The sequence below is a fragment of the Salvelinus alpinus genome, chromosome 12 (genome assembly GCF_045679555.1).
Source record: "Salvelinus alpinus chromosome 12, SLU_Salpinus.1, whole genome shotgun sequence".
In the NCBI taxonomy this organism is placed as follows: domain Eukaryota; kingdom Metazoa; phylum Chordata; class Actinopteri; order Salmoniformes; family Salmonidae; genus Salvelinus; species Salvelinus alpinus.
Window position 1 is genome coordinate 51,901,665 of NC_092097.1, and position 22,705 is coordinate 51,924,369.

At 43.0% G+C, this 22,705-nt stretch overlaps 1 protein-coding gene and 1 pseudogene across 4 annotated transcripts in view; one reads left to right on the top strand and one right to left on the bottom strand.

The window, feature by feature from the left end:
• The window catches only part of LOC139536331 (glutaminase kidney isoform, mitochondrial-like), an 88,042-nt gene extending 84,122 nt beyond the window's left edge, over nt 1-3,920 (top strand). For 3 of the 4 annotated variants that reach the window (XM_071336783.1, XM_071336782.1, XM_071336784.1), the window contains 2 exons: nt 313-376; nt 612-3,920. In XM_071336783.1, the coding sequence (XP_071192884.1) occupies nt 313-376; nt 612-635 (88 nt within the window). In that variant the 3' untranslated portion in view covers nt 636-3,920. Of the gene's footprint in view, nt 1-312; nt 377-611 lie in introns of those variants that run through there. The other variant, XR_011667290.1, reaches the window with a different exon arrangement.
• A 2,989-nt stretch (nt 3,921-6,909) lies between these two features.
• Nucleotides 6,910-9,019, bottom strand: LOC139536332 (elastase-1-like; annotated as a pseudogene).
• Between the last annotated feature and the right edge of the window lie 13,686 nt (nt 9,020-22,705).

Below are 22,705 nucleotides of genomic sequence, written 5' to 3' on the forward strand. Positions count from 1 at the left end.
ACTGATGAATGTGTTTGTTTTTTATGACCGTGTTTTTCTTCCTGTTTGCATTTTGTATTTATATTGATGTTTATGTTTTCTGTCATTTATGTAATTCAGGGCTCATCTGTATGATTCCCTGATAAAATAAAGGTTAAATAAAATAAAATGTCTTATAATGCTGCATAGTGATGTTATAGATACTTATGAGTTGTTATTACAGCTTCTAGCAAGTGTTATAATGCAGTAGAACTGTATCATAAGGAATTATGTATGTGTGCCTCTTAGCAAGTGTTACCGGGCTAAGATACTTCTTTTGTGCTTTGTCCTCAGGCCATGTGGATGTGGTACGGTTCCTAACAGACGCCTGCAAAGTGAACCCCTTTGTGAAAGACCGGTACGGTAGTATTCATTCATTCATCCACCCCTCCATCCATCTATAGCAATCTCTATTGACATTTCCTCCAACCTAACAACATCCCGTAGCTACTATTTTCCCATCCTCTCATGTCTTATTTCTCCATCTCATTCGGTCCTCTGTGGCCATTGTCTTTATTGAGAGGTAGTTATTTTTGAATAACTTCTGACATGCTTCATCTATGTTCTGTCTCATCTCTACCACCTCCCTCCAGGTGGGGCAACATTCCCCTCGATGATGCCGTGCAGTTTGGCCACAGTGCCGTGGTGAAGGTCCTACAGGATTACCAGGTGGCCTGCCAGGAACAGGAGAGACTACCAGTGGCTGATACCATACCCATAGCCCCCAAACTAGAGACTGTAGAAGGCATGGTGTGATCATGGGCCGTATGTGTCAAGCGTCTCCCATTAGGAGTGCTGATCTGAGATCAATTTTTGCGTAATGAAACAGATTATTATAGACGGGGAGAACAGTGATTGTAGATCAACACCCCACCTTGATAAATGGGTCCAGGACCATTTATTAATTATTAATTAGGCCCCAAACAGAAGAAAACAGATTGAAACATGGAGAGACTTCTGCAAGTTGTCCAATAAAAACAAAAACATTCATTTTAATTTCATTTGCAAATAAGTGTGTGTCCCGAGTGGCATTCTATTTCCTATCAACCTTTAGTGCACTACTTTTGGTTAGTAGTGTGTGTGTGTGCAGGGAATAGGGTGCTATTTGGGATGCTCACATAGTGTTATTCCTCCCATCAGTACTTTCTCTGGGTACATCCCAATAATGTCTCCTTTCTCCTGAAGTGTTCACTACTTCCCACAAATCTAAAATAGTTGAATTAATGAAGGCACGGGCTAGTTTCTTATACCAGTCATTACCTTTAATATTGGTGAAGGGAAGTTAAGTGCACACTTTGAGAGGAAGGAGAGATAATTGGGGCAGAGTCCCCTATCTTGTATGCAGTATTTACTCCTCTCATTCAGTCAGAGATAAGACTTGTAACAACAATTGTTGGGCTGCATTCTGATACATATACTGATTCTAACTATTATGAATTTAGCGGAGGTCATTTTGTCAACAATAACGACAAATATTCGGCCACAACTTATTTTTCCTGACTAAAACTATGACTATAACAAGATGCCCAGGGAAGAAAAAAAAACTTACAAATAGTTTTTCATTTTAGTTGACGCTAAATGTAACAAGATGAGAAGTTCACCTGAGACGAATGGTCATTCGATTTGACATGACGCTCCTTCTGATCTGTTTTGTCCAATCAGAAGCATGCATGCCTTTTAATGCAATCGTCTCTGACAGAATGAACGTTCTTTCATGTGCGCAGTCTACTTGAGCTTATTATAGCCCTGCCCGCCTTTCCAACATACACAGCTCCCGGCGGTCACTTCAATCGTCTCTCTTTTGAACTGATGCGCAGGCAGGGAACTTCTAAATTGTAGCTAACCTCTATTCTGTTAAGAACCAATGTTCAAACTGGCCATTTTTGCTTTGATCACTTCCAAAGCCATATTTTGCCATTTGCGCTGATATTCATCTGTGTTGCTACTCTCGCGTTCCGCAAATGCGAGTTGCAGTTCATTTTTACCCGATTGGAAATACTACTGCTATTTACTGAATATCAGGAGTACAGCAATAATTCTGGCATTGTTGGAAAGCTCAGATTCTCCCCTTTTTCAATTGATTCACAGAATATGCACATGGTGGAAGTTAGGGGTAGCCTAAATATGAATTATTTAATGGAAAATGACGGTGACTAAAACCCGACAAATTGTCCAGAGTTTAGACTGATAATCTTAAACTAAGGATAAAATGACTAAAATGTGACTTAAGATGAAAAGCCATTTTAGTCAAATGACAAATTCTAAAATAGATGACAAAATTAATACTGCTGGGTACCAGTCTGTTTGTGGCATCAAGGAATAACACGTTTGGTATAACCGGGAGTTCACACGATAGCACAGACAGTTCTGGGACCTTTTGCCAATTCATATACGTGACTTTCACAACACACAACTGACCTATACTATACCTTTTTTAAGGGCATCATGAAATGGCCTAATACAGCTTGCCAATATCTTTGGCTTTGCTATGTATTGGTGAACATTGGCACGTTGTTGATACATTAGCTGAGGTTGTGCTACAAGAGCACAACAGACGGATACTTCTAAGATCCAGTAATGATGAAGGAGTTCAGATGTCATGGTGACTGTTGTTTCAGTCATGTGTTTGGCCTCATTTGAGTACCTGGGGCTCTGTTGCAATATCCATCACTCAGAGTGAAGCAATGTATTGGGCATGCATTCTCAGTTGTGTGTGTGTGTGTGTGTGTGTGTCAGCAGAAAGAATGGTCAACTCCCAAACTGATGGTTGATGAAAGTTTAATGCATTTCCATAAACACACCATAAGAGCTGATGGAGAAACAAACCAAAAATGCTCTTACAATACAGTCCACAAACAATACACTTTTACACAACTTTACATTAGCGTGCTTCATACATCAAATGCATCAATATGCATGAGAATGTCTACCCCAAATAGTTGATTACGTGCTAATGTGGCACGAGATGAACTACTATATTAGCCAGCACAAACAGTGGAGCTAGGCTACAGCTAATAACGTCATATTGCTAGCAGACTTTAGAACATCAGTTACAACACAAATATCCGTTCAGTATACGTTCAAAAATAATTAGAAAGATTTGAAATAAGACCAATATTGAAAAACAGTAAATACCTTGCTCTCTTTCCAGTTAGGTGCTAAGTTTGACGTTGTTTTCTTGAATACTTGGAACAACCTCCTTCACAAAAAGTTATTTTCCTTTTTCTCCCGTGCCCGTTTCCCATATACCCTTTGAACTTATATCAGAGAAGGCAAAAACAAATCTGCTGTCAAAATAAGTCACACTAAACTGTTAAATATACAGTGAGGTTTGAAAGATTTTTTTTTTTATTTTTTTTATTTTTTTTTTTAAACAAGAGTCCAAATATTGAGCAGACATTGATCTGGCACTCGTTTTTAGGGATTCATTTACAGTGTGCTAGAATGGACATTGGGACGTCGCTGGAGTTTGTTCATATTTAGTTACATATTTCTAAAGAGAACATGTCTACAAGTCTGTGCCTTACTTTATATAACTTTATCCTTTATGTACATTATTGGAGATCTACGTCCATGGATGTAACACGTACCAATAAATGTAGTTAACCAATGTGGAACGTTGAGATATGAGGGGAAACTGTGACGTACAGCATTCCTCTGATGTGAAATCGAGAACATGTGCAAACATTGAATTGGACTTTGTGTAAATACTCTATTGCTTACATGTAAATAAGTGTATTTCCTAATGCCTGATTCTTTCGTTGAAGATATTCTCTAGCAACACTGTGTGGTATGTTTTAACTTGTTCTTCATCACTTCAATTCACTGGTGCGATTTTTATGTCATGATTATTTTATATGTCTGAATTATGAAAGAGATGATCTATTAAAACTCTGACCCCCTCTGGTGGCATTTTCTAAACAATGCATAATATTGTATACCACCCTCATAAAGTAAATTTAGCTTTCAAAACTATAAGTTGAGAAAGTTAAGAAAGGAGTCAAACAATGTGACTACTACAGAGCCCGAGATGCAGCAGACCCCAAAAATGTTGAAATTTACCAAAACAAATTCTGGGGTTGGGGGTCCCCCCAATTGTCCCCATGTTGGGGAATAAGAGATTTGAAAGGTATGGTATAGAATATGTCACCAATAACTGTTACAAAATGTAAATTAAAAAAAATTCACAGATCTTTTACCTAATGGTGGCATTTTAAACATGGACATTCCCATTGGAACACAGACACTTAAAGGGCAAGGCATGTGCTACATTCTTACAGGATTTATATACATATGTGACCGACCGGCTCGATCTTATCTAGCAAAGTTTGAAATTGTTAAGGCTGTCAATGTCGTTCTCCTCCTCAGACGAGGAGGAGCATGGATCAGACCAAGATGCAGAGAGGTAAGTGTTCATGATTTAATGAAACAACAAGAAAACACTTAAACCTACAAAATAACAAACGTGACTAACCTTAAACAGTCCTGTGTGGTCCAAACACTGACACAGGAAACAAACACCCACAAAACACAGGTGAAACCCAGGCTGCCTAAGTATGACTCTCAATCAGGGACAACGATTGACAGCTGTCTCTGATTGAGAATCATACCAGGCCGAACACAAACTCCCAACATAGAAATACAAACATAGACAAACCCACCCAACTCACGCCCTGACCAACTAAAAGGAATACAAAACAAAGGAAAACAGGTCAGGAACGTGACAGAAATTGTGTTTTTACATTGGATAAAAGGAGAGACTCAGAGATACAAAATGTTATATCATACACTACAGTTGAGGAACAATGGGAAAGTAATTCTGCTTTGAAAGTTGATAAACTTGTAACCTCACTTTTGAGAAAATGGCCCTTGAATTTTGGTACACCTACTGGAGAGCTAGCTCTTTGTCTACATCCATTCAGCATTGTTCACACCCTCTTAAGCCTTAGTCCCATTTATCTCTTTAAGATTCCCATGTGAGGCCATGTGCTAAACAACCAAAGATTAAGACTAAAGGCTGGTTTATACTACATCTATCGACAGTTGTCACGGTGACATCATGAACGTTGTATTGTCATTCTATTGTCGTCCGACATAAGTTGGCCCTAAATATTTACAAAACCTAAACCATTGTATTTGAGACAAATCATTCACAAATCATTGACTTCAGCACTACTTGTTTTTGTAAGATGTGTTGACAAGCTAAATCTATCGAGCTGTCTGTTTTTAAAATACTTGCACACAGCTCGGACACCCATGCATACCCCACAAGACATGCCACCAGAGGTCTCTTCACAAGGGAAGGGAGGCGCACAGTACTACATAGAGCCATGACTACATGGAACTCAAATGCCACATCAGGTAACTGATGCAAGCAGTACAATCATATACAAAAAAGCCTGGTCAAAATACACCTTATTCCATATGTGTTATTTCATAGTTTTGATGTCTTCCCTATTATTCTACAATGTAGAAAATAGTAAAAAAATTAAGACAAACCCTTGAATGAGTAGGTGTTCTAAAACTTTTAACCGGGAGTGTATATATAAATATATGGATGAGCAATGACAGAGCGGCATAGGCAAGATGCAATATATGATATAAAATACAGTATATACACATGAGATGAGTAATGCAAGATTACATTACATACATTGATATCTTGTCGCTCTCCCTCTTTAAACTCTAGAGGGCAGATTCTCAGACACATATTAAGCCTGGTCCTGGACTTGCTCGATGGAGAATTTCCATTGAAATTGCTTTTAAATCCAGGACTAGGCTATGTCTGTGTCCGGGAAACCTTTCCACAACAGAGGTGTTACAGCAATGCTGTGTTGGGGAGACTGTGCACCTGGCACCCAGAGAGAGACCCACCACCACAGACCATGGTGGTCTTGACCTTACTTCCCCACCAGCTACCACGGGAGCAGGTCTTGTGCTCCAGCATGGCCAGGTACAGTAGGCCATCTACCCTTTCATGAGGACAGGCTACCTCCAGCTAGGAAGGACATGATTAACATTGATTGTAAGAGCCACACACCCAAAACATTGAAGAGCTAGAGGATTTCATGCATTTGATTACTCAGAGCAGTTACTGATGTCAAAATGAAAGCAGTCAGTAGGATACAGTAGGTATTCAGAAGATTAACTACCGCTCGATTACCACTGGGGGGCATATGCTCCCTCGGTTTCAATGGACACCTCTGCCAAAAAGTCCATTATTTACCAGTTCAGTTACTGTTACATTTGCTATGATCACTAGCTGTGCGTCCCTATCCAGTGATGTTGCAGGGGTCGTCCTGGGGCAGGATCTGGCCCGGAGTGAGAAAGAGAACCCATCTGGAAGTTAGCATTAATCAAAGGGAACGAATAGGACTAAATCCAATCAAACTTCATTTAAAGTGCATTTAAAATGTTGCTTCTACATCTGCGTTGTTTGTGGTTTTAGGCTGCGTTTCTTTATAAGCACTTTTTTGTGACATCTGCTGTTGTAAAAAGGGCTTTATAAATACATTTGAGTTGATTTAGTCCTATTCTTTAACTTAGATTTTTTTGATTGAGATGGAGACATGAATCCAACATATCAATGATTAATTTGTAGACAAACTGGAATTAAAGCCAGACTAAGTCAGTGGCTCAGATGGAACTATCCAATCAGAAGATACATCTCCTTCAATTGTTGATATCTGGTTTCGTTGACAACCAAACACAATTCAATATAAAAATAAATGAATACAATAAATAGCCTATTAACTATTAGATCTGTTTATATTTTCACAAATGCTGTAAAAATCTGTGCATTGATCATTGACTACATTGATCAATTGCACCATGTACTTTTTAAGTAAGCTCAATGTCAAACCAGGTCATTTGGTTCTAGAGCGTTGTAAATGCTATTAGATGAAGCACAGTGACTCATTTGTTGTGGAAATAAACTAAATATATGACATTGTATTTTCCCATTTGAACCTTGCTGTGCTTTAAAATGGTTGAAAGCCCAGTGGTAGACATTTGGGTGACAACTAAACAAAAAATATGACGTGGTTTTTCCATTGGAATTTGGTTTGTGCTTTTAGATGGTTGAAAGCATAGCGATAACACATTGTAAATACAACTAACTTTTGGCTGTCTTTTTGAGTGGGTGAATATATGTTGAAATGTCATTGATCAACGGCTCAACCAAATATTATCCAAGTTGAAATGACATGGTGTGCCCAGTGGGTAGCGTCCTGTCCAAGGGCTGTACTTGCACATCAAGCTGCCTCACGCTACAGAAACATGAGATAGGTTCCTGCACCTATGAGCCGCTATTGGCTCGCACAAGCCAATGCTACTTAATTACAAAACAAGGGAGAGCTAACTGTACCTTAGCATGAGCTTCTTTACTTAGCTGCCATCTATGACATCATTCCCTCACACACAATTACCTCACTGTTTACTGTAAATGGTTGACGTATTATTTGCAGTAGTTCTATGAGCAACGAAATTACAAGGCTGATATTCCCAGCAGCTCCACAAGGAATAACAGCATTATATTCCAAACATCTCCTCCAGATACGCACTATGCTGACTCACGTTTTTATTTTATTTATTATTTATTTATTTTATTGTGGACCTAGCTGACGCTCATGTACTGCTCCTTACCCTCGTTGCTGTTCAGGTAGTGGTCTTCCAGAACATTTACATTACATTTAAGTCATTTAGCAGACGCTCTTATCCAGAGCGACTTACGCCAAGTCCTCTGACTGTAGACAACACATACACAACACCTTGGTCAGTTAGGAAGTTATACAACATCAGTGCACATCACTGCAGATCATTGCACACGTGATAGAACAGCAGAGTATGTACTAGGATGTTCTTTTTTACTACGATGCTGGATGCTCATCTCCGCTTTGATAAACAAAATAAAAGCAATAACAAATGCGCCCAGAGCGACTAGTGTCTCTGTTTCACCTTTCAGATCTCAGCTTTAAGCTAACGCCTAGCGACCTTGTCAAGAGGTTTGAGATCTCAGCTTTAAGCTAACGCCTAGCGACCTTGTCAAGAGGTTTCAGATCTCAGCTTTAACCTAACGCCTAGTGACCTTGTCAAGAGGTTTTGGATCTCAGCTTTAACCTAACACCTAGCGACCTTGTCAAGAGGTTTTGGATCTTCGCTATGTTATGTCTCCCTTTGTCCTACCTGTCCACACAGTGAGCAGCAGTCATGACCCATCCCCTCTTGATCAGAGTACCACCACAGGTGTGGTAGTATGAGCTGCCAGACTTGTACTGGAGAGAGATCTGGGGAGAGGAAGGGAGGGAGGGAGAGGGGTAGGCTAAAGCACAAACAAATCTGGGAACAGGCAAATGTTGACTACCAGATCCAAATCAGCTATGCTGTCACAAGAGACACTAGGCTACGAGACATTAGGAGAAGGCTAATGTTTTACCTGCCAGGGCCAGGAGTTGGGCTGAGCAACCTCGCCACCCACCAGTCTCTGCTCAGGTCCATCTTCCAGGTATCTGGGCTGGGGCAGCAGACTCTCAGCCAGCACTGGTAGAGGAAAGACACAGTTAAAGAGAGAAAGAAAAACCGTTAAAACCCAGGGAGACAGCTCAGCCAATGAACCAACATGTGACATGTTCTATGTGGAAATAGTTAGCATTTTTGAAACAGTCTGTTTGAGATACAAGTTTGAGGTGAGGTTTCTGATGTGCTTTTTCTCCAATTCATGCTTTGGCCACCGATACAAGTATAGGACTAGTCAACAACATTATTTGGGTATGAGTTAACAGAATATTAACTTTTAAAAGTGTGATTTTCACTGGACAGTTACTTTAAAGACTGGGGACATGGTGTCTCACCGGAAATCTCACAGTCTATGTCTAAATACTTTTTGTATCTGAGTGACAAAGCGAGAGAAAGGAGAGAGGGTTTCAACGAGAGAGAGTTTTTATAGAAATTATCACTTCTCACCCAGGGCTGCGAGAGCCCTCAACAGGAGGAACCTCAGCATGTTCTCTGTTCGTATTAGTCTGTATTGATGGATTATTCCTGTCCCTGTTTTAAACTGTCAGGAGATAGGACGCCCCTCCTGTCTGGTCTGGGGCCAACCAGGATGTTTGTTCAGCGTGTGTATTGTATCCACCTGTATTCTGTCTCACGGTAATCAGACTGACCAAGATCTAGGAGGCCCGAGCCTCACCTCACATACCTGTACAGTGTAGGTTGGAAGGTTTGTCTAAAAATATATGTACTACTGATTATAAGTCACTCTGGATAAGAACATCTGCTAAGTGATTAAGATGTAAATTGTTATGTAAATATGTACAATGTAAACACTCAGGGCTGGTTTTCCCAGATAAACATACTACGAGATGTAAAATCATTTTAGTCCAGGAATAGGCTTGATGTTTATAATATAATTAAGCAATAAGGTGTGAGGGCATTTTCTGTTAAACCTTACTAATGCTTTTGTACTAAAATATCCGTCTTTAAGCCTAGGCATTGGACTTGAGTTTGTCAAAGAAACTAACTCATAAGTTAGAAAAGTATCCGTGCACATTAATAGAGGCCTGTTCTAACTGTTCTGTGTGTGTAGAATGACCCCATGATGTCTGGAAGCTCAGCCAAGACCTGACAGAAACTGACTGGTTCCTCTTAAGTTAAGTTAACTGGACACAGAGTAAAGGTTATATCCTGCCCACCAACAATAAAGCTATTGTTCTGTTTGGAGCCTGTTTCTGGGCCAAAGATTCATGTTTGTGTGTGTGTGTGTGTGTGTGTGTGTGTGTGTGTGTGTGTGTGTGTGTGTGTGTGTGTGTGTGTGTGTGTGTGTGTGTGTGTGTGTGCGTGCGTGTGAGAGAGACAGAGACCAGTACGACCATACATCATCTGGGCCGACAGTCAAGGCACTTGCTTGCCCAACTTGGGGAAACAGTTGAGTTACTGTTGGAGGAAGTATGTCTGGAGTGACTGCCTGTCATTCTGTCCCCTATTGTCCTCACTCAGTTGCGACAGACTGTTACATGGAGTGAAACAGGGGAACCCAAGAGCAGACTCAGATGAGGAGACTGCGATGAAGTAACCAAGGTATTTATTGAAACACAGGGGAAGCTTGGGCGGGTTGCTGGAAACCAGGTGTGGAGGCTGAGGCTGGAGCGAGAGGGGTTGAGACGGGGTAAGCAGGTCCGGGCAGAACTGTAGCGGAGAGGAAAACGGCGTCAAGCAAGGAAAACAGGCATAACAGGATCTGAATAGTAACAAACGGCTAGAAACGTAGACTGACTGAGAAAATATTATAATCTGGCAGCGTGGAAGTGGCAGGGCTGAGTATTTGTAGAGGTCTTGATTATGGAACAGGTTGCAGCTGGTGGGGATCTGCTCTGACTCCAGCACACCTGTCTCTGCCCACACAATCTCACACACACACACAGAGAGAGAGAGAGTGAGGGAGAGGGAGAGAGTACCGGGGGAGTGGCGGCAGGTCAAAGAGACACAGGATGAGCAGTAGAGTGTGTTGCAGGAGCAGATGTGACACAGACTGAGGCAACCTTTTCACCCAGTTGTCTCCCCTCACACACACATACATAAGGTTACGTGTTTTGCAGATGCTTGCATGGGGTAGCTTGACTATATAAGGCTTTGGGTATTTGTACAGGAGGCTTTCACTCCATTTCACCTGCGATTTTGCCTCTCCTCATTATTAGTTAAAGGCAGAATTTCCACCAGAAAGGCCTGAGGGGTGTGTGGTATATTTAAGCAATAAAGCCCGAGGGGGTGTGGTATTTGGCCAATATACCATGGCTAAGGGCTGTTCTTTGCCTGGATACAGCCTTTAGCCGTGGTATATTGGCCATATATCACAAACCCCAGAGGTGCCTTATTGCTATTATAAACTGGTTACCAACATAAGTTCCTCGGCGTACCATCACGGACAAACTGAAATGCTCCACCCACACAGACAGCGTGGTGAAGAAGGCACAACAGCGCCTCTTCAACCTCAGGAGGCTGAAGAAATTTGGCTTGTCACCTAAAACACTCACAAACTTCTACAGATGCAAAATCGAGAGCATCCTGTCGGGCTGTATCACCGCCTGGTACGACAACTGCTCCGCCCACAACCGTAAGGCTCTTCAGAGGGTAGTGAGGTCTGCACAACGCATCACTGGGGGCAAACTACCTGCCCTCCAGGACACCTACACCACCCGATGTCACAGGGAGGCCAAAAATATCATCAAGGACAACAACCACCCGAGCCACTACCTGTTCACCCCGCTATCATCCAGAAGGCGAGGTCAGTACAGGTGCATCAAAGCGGGGACCGAGAGACTGAAAAACAGTTTCTATCTCAAGGCCATCAGACTGTTAAACAGCCATCACTAACATTGAGTGGCTGCTGCCAACATACTGATTCAAATCTCTAGCCACTTAATAATAACAAATTGGATGTAATAAATGTATCACTAGTCACTTTAAACAATGCCACTTTATATAATGTTTACATACCCTACATTACTCATCTCATATGTATATACTGTACTCTATACCATCTACTGCATCTTGCCTATGCCGTTCGGCCATCGCTCATCCATATATTTACATGTACATATTCTTATTCATTCCTTTAGACTTGTGTGTATAAGGTAGTTGTTGTGGAATTGTTAGATTACTTGTTAGATATTACTGCATGGTCGGAACTAGAAGCACAAGCATTTCGCTACACTTGCATTAACATCTGCTAACCATGTGTATGTGAAAAAAAAAAATTGGATTTGATTTGAATTAGAGCAGTAAAAATAAGGGTTTTGTCATACCCGTGGTATACAGGCTGATATACCACGGCTGTCAGCCAGTCAGCATTCAGGACTTGGTCATTATAAACCGGGTAGTTTGGGTCCTGCATAATGATTGGTTGAGACAGCATTTCATTCGTGTTTGTATTTGACAATATACCACGGGTACGACGATGCAGCAGGTGTGGATGCACTGGGAACTGTAGCCTGAACCCACAGACAGGCGGCTCAGTTCATCGGGTCGCTTTTTTCAGTGTTTACGGACATATTCAATCTCTCCCTATACCAGTCTGCTGTCCCCACTTGCTTCAAGATGTCCACCATTGTTCCTGTACCCAAGAAAGCAAAGGTAACTGAACTAAATGACTATAGCCCAGTGGCACTCACTTCTGTCATCATGAAGTGCTTTGAGAGGCTAGTTAAGGATCATATCACCTCCACCCTACCTGACACCCTAGACCCACTCCAATTTGCATACCGCCCCAATATATCCACAGACGATGCAATCATCATCGCACTGCACACTGCCCTGTCCCATCTGGACAAGAGGAATACCTATGTAAGAATGCTGTTCATTGACTACAGCTCAGCCTTCAACACCATAGTACCCTCCAAGCTCATCATTAACCTCCAGGGTCCTGGGTCTGAACCCCGCCCTGTGCAACTGGGTCCTGGACTTCCTGACGGGCCGCCCCCAGGTGGTGAAGGTAGTAAACAACACCTCCACTTCGCTGATCCTCAACTCAGGGGCCCCACAAGGGTGTGTGCTCAGCCCCCTACTGCACTCACTGTTCACCCATGACTGTGTGGCCACGCACGCCTCCACCACAGTCATCCATATAACACAACCCTAGAGTCATCCTAATGAGTCATGTCATGGTCATCATCCTACAAACAAGAAAAATGTAACCAGTTTATAATAGCAATAAGGCACCTTGGGGGGGTTGTTATATGCAGAGTAACGGATTACCTTACATGTAAGTGATTACAAAAAAACAGTCATTGTAATCTGTTACATAACCAGCTAAAATGTTGTAATTAGATTATAGGATTACTTTAAGATTCAGATAGGATGTTTGTGAAAAAATATTTTCACACCTTTCTATTTTCTCAATGACGTTCAAATGACATTCGATGACCTTTGCTCCACCTGAGCGAGTTTGACCAAAAACCAGAGACCCCTATGATGATACACCAACTGCATCTGATGGATCATGGGAAAATAGCAGGAATAGGTTTTTGTAGGCTACAGTGCATGTTGTCTTCCAATGGTGTGACTGCTGTAGGCATCAAAGATTATGCGACATCAAACTTGAATAAACTCTTAGAGGTAAGGACGACAGCAGTGGTGTATAGCAATGATGCACTGCAGCTCTCTCAATGATGTGAATCACACTGCTGCTCTCTCAATGATGTGAATCACACTGCTGCTCTCTCAATGATGTGAATCACACTGCAGCTCTCTCAATGATGTGAATCACACTGCTGCTCTCTCAATGATGTGAATCACACTGCTGCTCTCTCAGTGATGTGAATCACACTGCAGCTCTCTCAATGATGTGAATCACACTGCAGCTCTCTCAATGATGTGAATCACACTGCTGCTCTCTCAATGATGTGAATCACACTGCTGCTCTCTCAATGATGTGAATCACACTGCTGCTCTCTCAATGATGTGAATCACACTGCTGCTCTCTCAGTGATGTGAATCACACTGCAGCTCTCTCAGTGATGTGAATCACCCTGCTGCTCTCTCAATTATGTGAATCACACTCCTGCTCTCTCAATGATGTGAAGCACACTGCTGCTCTCTCAGTGATGTGAATCACCCTGCTGCTCTCTCAGTGATGTGAATCACCCTCCTGCTCTCTCAATGATGTGAATCACCCTGCTGCTCTCTCAGTGATGTGAATCACACTCCTGCTCTCTCAATGATGTGAATCACACTGCTGCTCTCTCAATGATGTGAATCACCCTGCAGCTCTCTCAGTGATGTGAATCACCCTGCAGCTCTCTCAGTGATGTGAATCACACTGCTGCTCTCTCAATGATGTGAATCACCCTGCAGCTCTCTCAATGATGTGAATCACCCTGCAGCTCTCTCAGTGATGTGAATCACACTCCTGCTCTCTCAATGATGTGAATCACACTGCTGCTCTCTCAATGATGTGAATCACACTGCTGCTCTCTCAATGATGTGAATCACCCTGCAGCTCTCTCAGTGATGTGAATCACACTCCTGCTCTCTCAATGATGTGAATCACACTGCTGCTCTCTCAATGATGTGAATCACCCTGCAGCTCTCTCAATGATGTGAATCACCCTGCAGCTCTCTCAGTGATGTGAATCACACTCCTGCTCTCTCAATGATGTGAATCACACTGCTGCTCTCTCAATGATGTGAATCACACTGCTGCTCTCTCAATGATGTGAATCACCCTGCAGCTCTCTCAGTGATGTGAATCACACTCCTGCTCTCTCAGTGATGTGAATCACACTGCTGCAGTCCAAAACAGCACCATGCTCCATCCAATTTAGAAATCTGGACCTCTGAATGAGGACTTGAGCAAATAAATATGATTGACATTCCATAAAGACATAGCCTAACTGGTGCCGTTTGCCCAATATATTAAGAGCTATAATAAGGATGGAGAGAAGCCGTGGTATATTGTGAATAAACAGGAGTAACAACTGGCTGTTGTTAGGCATTACATGATCATTAAGTGATCATTACAGCTAATTGTACTGTACTACAGTACTTACAGTATATACACTACATGAACAAGAGTATGTGGACACCTCTTCAAATTAGTGGATTTGGCTATTTCAGCCACACCCGTTGCTGACAGGTGTATAAAATTGAGCACACAGCCATGCAATCTCCATAGACAAACATTGGCAGTAGAATGGCCTCTACTGAAGAGCTCAATGACTTTCAATGTGGCAGCGTCAAAGGATTACAGCATTCCAACAAGTCAGTTCGTAAAATGTCTGCCCTGCTAGAGCTGCTCCGGTCAACAGTAAGTGCTGTTATTGTGAAGTGGAAACGTCTAGGAGCAACAGCGGCTTAGCCGCCAAGTGGAAAGGCCACACAAGCTCACAGAACGGGACCACCGAGTGCTGTAGCGAGTAGCGCGTAAACATCGTCTGTCCTCTGTTGCAACACTCATTACCCAGTTTCAAACTGCTTCTGGAAGCAATATCAGCACAATAACTATTCGTTGAGAGCTTAATGAAATGGGTTTCCATGGCCGAGTAGCCTCACACAAGCCTAAGATCACCATGTGCAATGCCGACTGGAGTGGTGTAAAGCTCACCGCCATTGGACTCTGGAGCAGTGGAAACGCATTCTCTGGAGTGATAAATCACGCTTCACCATCTGGCAGTCCGACGGACGAATCTGGGATTGGCAGATGCCAGGAGAATGCTACCTGCTCCAATGCATTGTGCCAACTGTAAAGTTTGGTGGAGGAGGAATAATGGTCTGGGGCTGTTTTTCATGGTTCGATCTAGGCCCCTTAGTTCCAGTGAAGGGAAATCTTAACGCTACAGCATACAATGACATTCTAGATGATTCCGTGCTCCCAACTTTGTGGCAACAGTTTGGAAAAGGCCCTTTCCTGTTTCAGCATGACAATGCCCTGTGCACAAAGTGAGGTCCATACAGAAATGGTTTGTCGAGATCGGTGTAGAATAACTTTACTGGCCTGTAGAGAGCCCTGACCTCGAACTCAGCGAACAACTTTGGGATGAATTGGAACGCCAACTGCGAGCCAGGCCTAATCGCCCAACATCAGTGTCCGACCTCACTAATGCTCTTGTGGCAGAATGGAAGCAAGTCCCCGCAGCGATGTTCCCACATCTAGTGGAAAGCCCTCACAGAAGAGTGGAGGCTGTTATAGCAGCAAAGGGGGAACCAACTCCATATTAATGCCCATGATTTAGGAATGAGATGTTTGATGAGAAGGTGTCCACATACTTTTGGCCATGTAGTGTATGTTATCAGTCTGGACTGTATTTTATTTACTCAATGATATGGGTGTACAGTACAGTAAAACAAAATAGACATGAGAAAGGTTTAACTCTAAAGTTTAAGTTCATTGAACTTTTACAGCAGCATGTGGATGAGGTTGAGCAGGGTTGGTGGTGATTCCGGAACAGTCCCTTGGGTACCCTCTGTCTGCTCAAAGGTCATGCTCATTTCCCCCCCATGATCTGCAGAGGAAAGGTAATCAATTACAACTGGCACTCAGATATTTAGCCACTAAAAATGTGACATTCAGTTGAACAGGAAGAACCCAAAGCTCAGTGATTACGCACTGTCTCTGTCTGTGCCTATCACTAAAGGGAGTGCTTCAAGGTTCAGTCTAGGCCCCACACTACTACACATCTACATCAACATCATTCAATAGCTCAAGCGGTAGGAATTGCCCATATTCATCTCTATGCCAAAAAAGGCCTTCCTGTCCCTGGACAAACTTACTCCATTCATCCAGCTGATGTAGGCAGACACACGGGTGAAGATGGTGGGCTTGCAGTTGGTGTTGCACCCGAAACCAGACACAAAGCTGGTCACTCCATGGACTTGGCACTGACCTTTGACCTCGGCAGTTCAGGGGGCCTCCAGAGTCTGCCGAGAGTGATAAGAGAGACCTTCATTAGGACTGTGACTAGTAGGACATTGACCAGGGCACGCTACTTACAACACATGACTTGTTTTTCTATTCTATATTTCTAAGCAATTACATGTATTTATTTTATTTAACTAGGCAAGTCAGTTAAGACCAAATTCTTATTTACACTGACAGCCTACCTGGGCCAATTGTGCGCCACCCTATGAGACTCCCAATCACGGCCAGATGTGATGCAGTCTGGATTCGAACCAGGGACTGTAGTGACGCCTCTTGCCATATCTCAGACTGGCCATTAAAAAGAAAAGATTAAGATGGGCAAAAGAACACAGACACTGGACAGAGGAACTCTGCCTAGAAGGCCAGCATCCCGGAGTCGCCTCTTCACTGTTGACGTTGAGTCTTGTGTTTTGCGGGTACTATTTAATGAAACTGCCAGTTGAGGACTTGTGAGGCGTCTGTTTCTCAAACTAGACACTCTAATGTACTTGTCCTCTTGCTCAGTTGTGCACCGGGGCCTCCCACTCCTCTTTTTATTCTGGTTAGAGCCAGTTTGCACTGTTCTGTGAAGGGAGCAGTACACAGCATTGTACAAGATCTTCAGTTTCTTGGCAATTTCTCGCATGGAATAGCCTTCCTTTCTCAGAACAAGAATAGACTGACGAGTTTCAGAAGAAAGGTCTGTTTCTGGCCATTTTGAGCCTGTAATCGAACCCACAAATGCTGATGCTCCAGATACTCAACTAGTCTAAAGAAGGCCAGTTTTATTGCTTCTATAATCAGCACAACAGTTTTCAGCAGTGCTAACATAGTTGCAAAAGGGTTTTCTAATGATCAATTAGCCTTTTAAAATGATAAACTTGGATTAGCTAACACAACGTGCCATTGGAACACAGGAGTGATGGTTGCTGATAATGGGCCTCTGTACGCCTATGTAGATATTCCATTTAAAAAATCTGCCATTTCCAGCTACAATAGTAATTTACAACATTAACAATGTCTACACTATATTTCTGATCAATCTGATGTTATTTTAATGGACAGAAAATGTGAGTTTCTTTCAAAAACAAGGACATTTTTAAGTGACTACCAAACTTTTGAATGGTATATCTATTGTATCTATTATTATATCATTAACAGTAATAGACACCTATCAATTTTATGAAGTTGGCTTTGGCTAGCCCAGATAGGTTCCCGATCTCCAAAACTCGTAACTAGCTACCAAGAAGCCATTTTAGTCTATCAATGAAGTTAGAGTAGCTAGCTTGTCTAACTATCTTAGCTGGTATGCCTGCTGGCAAGGTTGGTACTTTAAAAAAGCAAGCAATTACTAAATGTACTGAATAAGACTCACATTCCTTTCAATCTTTTACCCAGATTTTAGCAGAGATACCTTTATTTCTTACATTTTTAGGTATTTTCCTCAAAACTGCATTGTTGGTTAAGGGCGTGTCAGTAAGCATTTCACTGTAAGGTCTACACCTGTTGTATTCGGCGCAAGCGACGAATACGATTTGATTTGAGAAGCTGAGAAGCGTATTTAGTTTCTTTAAAATAATAACCACCATTCAGGAGGATACAGACAGCTCAAAAAGTAGCCTATGCTTAGATATGCAGAAAAATAAACATCTATATATTTTTTTACATTGAATTAAGCATAATGATTGTGGCTCTAGATTGCAGGAAAAACTGCTCCAGGTGTTTGAAAAATACTAAATTCTCCAACTTCAGGATGGGGGCGATAGCCCCCCAGATAGCCCCCCCTGCGGACCATCCCCCAGCCATCCTCACAGATAGCCCCCCTCCGGACCATCCCCCAGCCTTCCTCACAGATAGCCCCCCTCCGGACCATCCCCCAGCCATCCTCATAGATAGCCCCCCTCCGGACCATCCCCCAGCCTTCCTCACAGATAGCCCCCCTCCGGACCATCCCCCAGCCATCCTCACAGATAGCCCCCCTCCGGACCATCCCCCAGCCATCCTCACAGATAGCCCCCCTCCGGACCATCCCCCAGCCTTCCTCACAGATAGCCCCCCTCCGGACCATCCCCCAGCCTTCCTCACAGATAGCCCCCCTCCGGACCATCCCCCAGCCTTCCTCACAGATAGCCCCCCTCCGGACCATCCCCCAGCCATCCTCACAGATAGCCCCCCTCCGGACCATCCCCCAGCCTTCCTCACAGATAGCCCCCCTGCGGACCATCCCCCAGCCATCCTCACAGATAGCCCCCCTCCGGACCATCCCCCAGCCATCCTCACATACTTTGTGCCCCCTCAGATTTATTGGGGGGGAACCAGCCTGATCGCTAGGCTGTCACAGGAGACTTAGCACGTTGGAACCAGCCTGATTGCTAGGCTGTCACAGGAGACTTAGCCTGGTGGAACCAGCCTGATTGCTAGGCTGTCACAGGAGACTTAGCCTGGTGGAACCAGCCTGATTGCTAGGCTGTCACAGGAGACTTAGCCTGGTGGAACCAGCCTGATTGCTAGGCTGTCACAGGAGACTTAGCCTGGTGGAACCAGCCTGATCGCTAGGCTGTCACAGGAGACTTAGCCTGGTGGAACCAGCCTGATTGCTAGGCTGTCGCAAGAGACTTAGCCTGGTGGAATCAGTCTGATCGCTACATTCACCATTCTGTTTTACTACACAGAATGGTGAATGCAGCAATTAGGCTGGTTCCACTAGGCTACGAGACACTAGGAGAATGTTTACCGCTCATTAAAGCTATTCATGCGAGTAGACCGCTGATTGGCCAGCTCAGCCAATAAGCCAACCTGACATTATGGTCTACGAGGAAATAGCTAACATTTCTGATACAGTCTGTTTGAGATACAAGTTTGAGGTGAGGTTTCTGAAGTGCTTTTTCTCCAATTCATGCTTTGGCCACCGATACAAGTATAGGACTAGTCAACAACATTATTTGGGTATGAGTTAACAGAATAATAACTTATAAAAGTGTAATTTTCACTGGACAGTTACTTTAAAGACTGGGGACATGGTGTCTCACCGGAAATCACAGTCTATTAGTCTCAATATGAGAGAGAGAGAGAGAGAAAGGGAGAGAGAGGGAGAGAGGAGAGAGAGAGAGAGAGGAGAGAGGAAAGAGAGGAAGAGAGATTATCAGTTCTCGCCCAGGGCTGCGAGAGCGCTAAACAGGAGGAACCTCAGCATGTTTTCAGTCTGTTCGTGTCAGTCCGTACTGAGGAAATATTCCTGTCTCTGTGTTATACCCTCAGGACTCGGAAGGACTCGGGACCCCCCACCTGACCTATCTAGGGTTGCAAAATTCCAGTAACTTTTCCAAAGTGCCATAGTTTCCCAGAAATCGCGGTTGGAAGATTCCTGGAATCAGGAAAGAATTAGCAAGGATGGAATCATCCAACTGGGAGTCCTCCACCAGGGATTTCTGGAAAAGCTACATGTCTGGTCTGGACTGACTGTGATGTAGGTGTTTGTACAACGCCAGGCAACAGGTAGCCATCTGTGTTCTGTCTCAGCGTTATCACACTGTACCAAGGTCTAGGCCTTAAACTCACCTCACGTACTGCACCTGTACGTGAAGTTAGCTGACCCACCTGTACTACTTCCAGGAGCATTTCCTCATCTTATGTCGTTATTGGAAAATATTACTGTTTTAAAGCAGGTGTTGGAGATCATAGAATATGTTCAAATAAAGTGTTTAAATAAAAAACACTGCTATTCGATGCTTCTCTATAGTTTGACAATGTTTCGAACCTTAGGGCTTGATTAGGTCTCCTATGGGTTGAAACAGTGTCGATAAACTACATGCAAGCATAGGTCGCAGTGTGCAGTCTCTTAATAAAAAACATATATTTAGCTTATGTTATGTCATTAATATCTGCAGCAGTTCCATTACACCCTATTTTGCCAATCAGAAAGTAGGGGTCATCCACTAAGTTTCATGTTAAGTGCACAGTTTGGAGTCGATTCCCATTGGCAGCAGGGTTGGGGTCAATTCTAGTTAAATTCCAATCAATTTAGAAAGTAAACCAATTCCACATTTTCCTAATTGAAAAACATTGAAGAGAATTGTAATTGTAATTATAATTTCCTTGTACTTCTTGAATTGATTGGAATTGAAATGGAATTGACCCCGACCCTGCTGCCAATGGAATTGACCCCGACCCTGCTGCCAATAGAATTGACCCCGACCCTGCTGCCAATAGAATTGACCCCGACCCTGCTGCCAATAGAATTGACCCCGACCCTGCTGCCAATAGAATTGACCCCGACCCTGCTGCCAATAGAATTGACCCCGACCCTGCTGCCAATAGAATTGACCCCGACCCTGCTGCCAATAGAATTGACCCCGACCCTGCTGCCAATAGAATTGACCCCGACCCTGCTGCCAATGGAATTGACCCCGACCCTGCTGCCAATAGAATTGACCCCGTCCCTGCTGCCAATAGAATTGACCCTGCTGCCAATGGAATTGACCCCGACCCTGCTGCCAATAGAATTGACCCCGTCCCTGCTGCCAATAGAATTGACCCCGACCCTGCGTGATAGTACATACATGTATTTGTGTGCTCTCCAAGTAAAAAGACAGATTTTTGACCGATATCGTAACCCCTCACTGGGTGGGGCTAAAAGACAACAAACAAGGGATATAAGCTCTGACTATGTTTGCATTGCAACCATGTCTCTTGGGAGGTCAGACCTAGCGGGACATAACGATTTGCTTGAAGAGATACTTCAGGATTTTGGCATTGAGGCTAGTCATTGTGCTAACACTAGTTAGCATTGGCTTGTGATGTATTCTCTCTAAATTTCCTTCATACTGGACAAAGACACATAAACATGCTATTCATAAGTTCATTTGAAACTGGTGAAGTAGATGAAGGGCCTCATTGTCAAAATCACAAAGTATCCGTTTAAGAGCAAATAAATGCATTAAATTCCCAGCTCATACTGAGATTTTCTTTGCTTGCTGCTGGTCTCTTCAGTCAATGTGTGTTGTCTCTTAAACAGTTACTGTATATGATAGAACAGTAGAATAATGGTTTCATGAAATAAGAAGTAAATTAATGTAATATGTATATGTATATGTGAACTATAGACCAACGGTCAACACTGAGGTTTGAGGTAAATAATTAACAATTGAACTTCCACAGTGTATCTTTAAGTAGCTGTTAAGTCCACATGAGTCACGAGTGACAAAGTCAAAGTCACTGTGAAAACATTGAGTTCAAGTCGATCTCTTCAAGCATTCCATGTTCTTTGTTCTGTGTTCCGAGTTCCACAGTGAACTCTTTGACATTGGCTCTCATTGAGGGGATTAGCTTATTCTCAACCCAAAGTTTATTTATTGAAAGAACATTCAAACTCTTTTCAACATCCATTCACCAGGTCTTCCCAGGCCAAGCCTCAGTCCTGATAGCTACAATAATACCCTGTTGGAACACAGGGATAATAGGCACGTCCTCAACACAGCAGTCCATTTATACATATCGTTAATTAGGACTGAAAGTCATTAAAAATGACTGCATGTATTTTGGATTATGAACTTATCTGCAGTTTTTTTTTATAAAGATACCCAATCCAAACAGTAATTGAGCCCACTCTGTCACAACAGGAAAAGGGTTTAAAGGAAGCATCCCAAATGTTACCCTAGTCCATACAAAAGCGCCTTACTTTTGAACAGAGCCCTATGGGCCCCGGTCATAAGTAGTGCACTAAACAGGGTGCCATCTGGGACGTAACCTTAATGTAAAGTAACGTTCAAGGAGGACAATAATGGGACTCTGATTTTCTCATGGACGCAATCAGTGCCCCCCCCCCGCCGCCGCCGCCGTCTTTCTCTCGCTCTTCTCCTCAATTCCTTTCTACCCTCCGTCCTCCCATCCAGGGGAATCAATTGAATACGGAGAGAGAGATCAAAGAGAGGAGCTGTTATAATTAAAGATGTTTGTTCTTGATACAGTGAGCTGTGTCTAAAACGGCACCCTATTACCATAGAGCTCTAATCAAAAGTAGTGTACTACGTAGGAGGTAGGGTGCTATTTCAGACACATCCAGCGTCTCTGTCCTGATTAGCGAAGCGTTCATGATGACGGTTCCCATAAAGATGTCAGACACAGAGGCAGGAAAATAAAGATCCTAAAACGAATGGGATTCGTAGTTAGAAGTTGTGATAAGGAGTCTGGGTAGGTTTTTGGGTTATCATTAGTGCATTGCTTTTTGTGTCCATGTAGTAGTATGTATGTATGGGCAAAGCATAGTATCATATTGTGGGAAAAAAAAGTTTTTTTGAC